We start from the raw sequence: 6000 nt of genomic DNA, 5'->3' as shown, positions 1-6000 counted from the left end.
GGTTTAAATTCTAAAATGTCTCTCTCTGATCTGAATGCCCACTACCTGCTTGTTTCTATGTACATCCAGAACGCTGCAGCTCGGGTCCTGACTCGAACTAGGAAGTACAAGCACATAAGTCCTGTGCTCAGGTCTCTGCACTGGCTCCTGTGGCTCAGAGACTTTAAAGCGCCTCTGCTTGTACAAGTCTCTCCATGGCTGAGCACCAAAGTCCATCTGTGACATGTTAGTGTCATATGAACCATCTCGCACTCTGAGCACCTCAGGGACAGGCCTCCTGCTGGTGCCCAGAGTCAGGGCTAAACACAGGGAGTCAGTTTCAGATTCATGAAGCTAAAACCTGGAACAGTCTGAACATGTGAGACAGACTTGACTTTGACTCTGTTTAAATCCAGGCTCAAAACGGTTTTATTTGACTGTACATATGACTGAAAGGTTTTCATTCCACAGTCTTCTCTCTAATTTATGTACTTAATCTCTCTCTCTCTTTTTTAATTTTAATCTTTAATTTTATATTATTATTTATATTTTGATTTGTTTTATGGTGATTTTAATGTTTTCTTATTCTGTAAAGCACTTTGAATTACTTTGTGTATGAATTATGCTGTACAAATAAACTTGCCTTGCCTTCTCTGGATACGTCATTGCTCTGCCTGGAATGTTCCACAGTATGGCATTAAACAGCTGTACTTTACATTTATTCAATACAGGTGGTTTTATAGCTCAAAAATACCTAGAAAAACAAAATTCTCACTGTAAGCAGGGTCACCTCTCCACAGATCTGACCTATAACCTGGTCTGGTTTGGTTTGCATGATGATAAAAAAAATGTTTAAATACTTAAAACTGTGAAATATTTCAGATAAAACTGCAATAAAGCTTGGCCAAAACTTAAGATATAAGCACTTAAATCTATCAGAAAAATTATTTAAAAGTAGTCTGTAGTAGTCTGTCTGTGCAGCAAAATAATTTAAAAATTTATCCTAAAATAATCGACCTCTAGACTAGAATTAAACGCTCAGAACGAGTAAGTAGAAAATAAATCTGAAAACAAGATGAATAACCTGATAAAAGTTTTAAAATCTTGGCCAGATCAGATAAATTTGTAGTGAAAGCTTCTTTAAGTCACTCTACTATAATGGGTAAAAGGACTGGGCTGTGATTTCAGTGATTTGTTGCCCTGACTCTTCTTCCTTAAACAGCATTAGTTTGTGTCTGTTGATGAAAGTCGTACCATAGCGCTCAGGACCCGGGTCACGTAGACCGGGCTCCTCCTCGCAGAACAGTCTTGGTCAGCGTCAGACACAAACTTTGGATTGTCGTCCAGAATCTTCAGGCAGATGTCCAGGATTCCCTCTTCAAACTGCAACCGCACAAGAAAACAAGATCAGTACTTGAAGGATCTTGAAGTACTTGAAGGATTTGTAAGCATTCATTTCACTTTCAGATTATCGCCTCATTCATAGTTTTTAAACAGCTCCTTTCTGATCAATGTTATAAATATGAATAATCATCAAAAACAAACGTGAAGTTTTGTTTTGATTCACACAAGTTTAACACACAAACCCTGAACATCTAGACTGAGTTCTTCTCTCAAACTACTACTACTATTACTACTACTACTACGACTACTACTACGACTACTACTACGACTACGACTACAACTACTACTACTAGTACGACTCCTACTACGGCTACGACTACAACTACTACTACGACTCCTACTAATACTATGACTACTACTACTACTATGACTACTACTACTACTACTGCGACTACTACAACTACTACAACTACTACGACTACGACGACTACTACTACGACTACGACAACTAGTACGACTACTCCTACCACTCCTACCTACTATGACTACTACTACTACGACTACTAGAACTTCTACGACTACTACGACTACTCCAACTACTAAGACTACTACGACTACTACAACTACTACGACTACTACAACTAGTACAATTACTACGTATTTGTCGCCGAAGTGGTTTTTAGATCGATTCAGCGTGTTTTTTTTTAACAAAAAAAAAACAACAACAACAATGACAACAAACTAAAGCTGCTACGATGACACGGCAGATACACCTATGACGCATTTCACCCGCTCCACTGCCTCCGCCCCGCCTTCACCCCGTCCAACACATGCGGCTGAACACGCTGTATCTCCATGATGAATAAAAGTTTATTCCTACCGCTATCAGGGTGCACGCCTGTCTCCCCCTCCCTCCCTGAGATGGGCGGAGGAAGGGCGGCTCACTCAGAGCCTACGTCACGTTTGGAGGGCGGAGCCTGTGCTTTCTCAGGACGGGCGGGGGGATGAGTAGTAGTCGGCCTTTCATAGTTCCTGGTCTGTGACGCCTCCAAGAAATCAGTAAGATTTCAGAACTATTGTGTAATGGATGTTCCAAAACCCAAACTGTGCTTGTTCATGTGCAGAAGATACAATGTGAAAAGAGTTATTTTGAATGAGATGGGCCCTTTAAGCTGTGTTGAAACATTGTTATCTCATCAGAAACAGAGCTGGAGTTGTGTTTTGTTTCATTCACACGTCTGAGTAACACTTTATTATTAGTATTTATCTCCAAAGCTCCAAATGTTCTGTACCACCTTTTGATTGTGACTACAGTACTACTTCTACTAGTAACTATGAATTACTTCTCCTTGCTCACTTATTTATTTATATTTTCATTCAGATCTCAAAGTGAGTGCTGACGGGTGCTGACAGGTGCTGACGGGTGCTGACGGGTGACTCCTGACCTGTCCGTAGTTCCAGGGAAGGGGCATGATTCGTTTGGGAGTCCCCCTGTAGATGAGGCCGTGCTGGGACAGGACGTACTCAGTCCTCTTGGACTTATTATTCATGTACACGGCATCTCCTGTAAAGTAAAGTACACAACAAAGAAGAAATCATGACCTAATATGGTCAACTCTGAACAGGAAATCTAGATCTAGTCAGATCTAATCAATAACAAAAAAAAATATATATATATATATATATATATATATATATATATATAAAATATATATGTATATATATATAAAATAATTTTTGTAGCTCAAAATTTTGGCAGTTCTTGTTGAAATAAACTAAAATTTTCACAAAATGTACAGATACAGATCAAGATTTTATATTTAATGTTTAATTTTTGTTCTGTTTTCAGGTTGAGCTGTTCACTCCCAAAGAGTGCATTTTGCATTTTGGAATCTGCTGCACACACTCACCAAAGACTACACAGCTTTCAGCCTTTGGAAAAACTTCACCAACTGGCAAACAAAGTCCCAAAATAAACTTATGATGTTCAGCACCAAAACTGTTCAATTTCATCAAGCTAGACTTGGTAGTTTTCAAGATAATTGCTTTTAAAATTATGCCAAGTATTTTGGGACACCCTGTATTAAAGTACCTGTTTTAAAATGTACTTAAAAAATAAAGTATTTCACTCAGATTTTGAGGTCTCATAAGGCTTCAAATGTAGTGATTTTGATTGAGATTTGAACAAAATTTTGTTCATTAGATTTTATTTGATTTCTGACACGTGCTCCATCTTGTGGTCGATGGTTGTGAAAACAAATGGTTTAGGGCTGATTTCAACAAAGTGTAAACCTGCTCATAAAAAACTGGACTAATCTGACTAAACCTGAACTAGACCAGGACTAAACTAGGACTAGAACGGAACTCAAACAAACCAGTCTTATATAAATGTTGTTTGATTGAGCTGAGGGTGGGAGGATAGAAATAATCAATGAAATTTATGTGATGTAAAAGCTGTTTTTCACTCTTCACAACCAAAGGGACTCATTTTATGAAACATGGACAAAATGGACTGAGTATGTGAAACCTATTAGATCGGGCTTTATCTGAAAATTAATACTGCAAACACATCTCGATTGATTATTCATTGAACGATTGTAACGGCATTCTTCTCCTCTGTGTTTGTGTTTTGTTTTGTTTTATTTTGTTTTGTATAATTGAAAAAAATGTTGTTTGATTATGTTCAGTTCTTATTTAATGGCTTTAAAGTCGGCATAGCAAAGGAGAACTCCAATTTGTCAACTGGACAAACGTTTATTTAGGTGGAAAACGTTTATCCAGTTGACGATTTTCTCCTTTGCCTTGGATTCTTCCTGGACGACTGAAGGATTCTAGACATAAAGTTGTTATTGTCCTTCTCTTTAAAGATGTTTCCACATCTGACACAAACATAAAACTCTCTGAAAAACCGGACACTGTGACTCACGCGGGCACCACGGGTTGAAGAGGAGGATGAAGTCTCCCAGGTCGGTCTTGGTTCCGTCCTGGTCCAGTCTGAGGGAGTAGACCCCGACGGGAGCTTCGGCGGACGGGCGCACGGTCAGGAGGACGCTGTCTCCTCCAGAGGGACCAAGGACGGCAGAGGCGGCCCAGGAGCTGTCCCCCGACCCGTCCACAGAGGTCTGGGACAGGCTGAAGCTCACCTCTGTGTCTGACTCTTTCCTGGGCAGTGGGCCTGGAACACACACGTACACACACGATCATTCTGGTTTGTGTAAAATAACTAGTGTTCTTGTTTTTGTGGAAACTAAGACAATTCATAAGGAACTCAAAGATCCTGATGAACTTTTATAACTGGTTGGTTCTATGACTGTGTGTTTCCAAAACATAACAGCCAAAGAGAGAAAGATAAAGCTTTAAAGAGGGAAGTCCACTCTGAAAAACTGTCAACTGCAGGGATGTAACAATAACCGAAATATCGTGATATTGTATCATCAAAGTTCTCACAATAATATCATGGACCATCACAATATATTGAATTACAAGTCTCTTTGCTTAAATTAAAGAGTTATGGTGCAGTAATAGTTAAAAAAAAGACAGAGGGAACTACATAGACCATGATCCTTTGCTCCATTTCAGTGCAGACTACAAGAAGAAATAACTTTTAAGTCTTTAATTTTAAGTCTTAGTTCTTTGGATTAAGTCTTGTCAAGGCATTTTAAGAGGAAAAAGTTGCATATTAACAGTTTTAGCTGTTTTGCCTCCACAAAATATCGCAATAAATATTGTATCGTGAGACGTGTATCGTGAAAACATCGGACAGAAAGATTTGGATATTGTTACATCCCTAATCATGAGCCTCCCCTCCATATCGTGAACTTTCCCACAATATCGCAATAAATATCGTACCGCAAGGTTCATACTGTAACGATACTTGGATATTGTTACACCCCTAGTCAACTCTGATCTGCCCGTCCTTGAAAATCTTTACAAATGTTATAAGCGTGAACAATTCACTTTGAACTTTAACTTCATGGGGCACCATGTGAAAAAAAAAAAATCTCTTTCATTTCTTGTTTATTGTTTATTACTACAAAAGAATAGTCGCTTTGAATACTGTAAGACACCAGTTTGTATGGCAATGTTCAGTAAATGCTTATATCAATGCCCCCAAGAGCTCCTCAACGCACCTGCCAGCCAATCAGAAAGCTCCATGACCCACCTGACACTGCACTCAAATGGGATCAATTTTGAGTCATATAGTTCAAAGAATGTTTTTAAAATCAAAATATCAAATAAATGAAAATCTGTCTTTTCTGGCTGCAGTTTTGGCACAAACGTGACAGGTGGGTGGGTGCATCCTTGGGTGCATTCCCATTAGCTAAATGAAGTTTGACGGACAGATAAGTTTGGAGCTCCTGAAGCTGTTGTGGACATTTCCTGCTGTAGTTTTGGTCCTCAGAGCTTTTCTAACGCTACGTTTACACTGAAACGAATCACTGTATTGGAAACAATCTGTGTCCAGACACATAATTTCTGTGTCCGCAAGTCTTCCATATCCACACAGCTTTGAGCATATTTGTTTACGTTTTACAGAAACAAAACTTAAAACCACATGGCTCATTTGCAAAAACTAAGTGCTCAAAAAAACTGCTCGCTATTGTTCCCTGATGCAGTTCAGCTTCTGTCGGACTACTGAGCCATACATTCTGTGTTGTCAACGATTCCCGAGATCGA

General features: G+C 39.0%; 1 protein-coding gene across 1 annotated transcript in view; it reads right to left on the bottom strand.

The window, feature by feature from the left end:
• Positions 1-6000, bottom strand: part of LOC110174723 (protein-glutamine gamma-glutamyltransferase 2-like) — a 38533-nt gene that overhangs the window by 25317 nt on the left and 7216 nt on the right. The window contains exons 3-5 of the mRNA XM_055166276.1: positions 4250-4498; positions 2769-2887; positions 1234-1362 (exon numbers count right to left, since the gene is read on the bottom strand). Of these exons, the coding sequence (XP_055022251.1) occupies positions 1234-1362; positions 2769-2887; positions 4250-4498 (497 nt within the window). The remainder of the gene's footprint in view (positions 1-1233; positions 1363-2768; positions 2888-4249; positions 4499-6000) is intronic.

This window comes from Boleophthalmus pectinirostris, unplaced genomic scaffold, assembly GCF_026225935.1.
Source record: "Boleophthalmus pectinirostris isolate CB_2022bp ecotype Guang Dong unplaced genomic scaffold, ASM2622593v1 HiC_scaffold_8, whole genome shotgun sequence".
Taxonomy (NCBI): domain Eukaryota; kingdom Metazoa; phylum Chordata; class Actinopteri; order Gobiiformes; family Gobiidae; genus Boleophthalmus; species Boleophthalmus pectinirostris.
The sequence above is the reverse complement of the archived record's forward strand: the minus strand, read 5'-3'. Positions and strand labels throughout refer to the sequence as shown.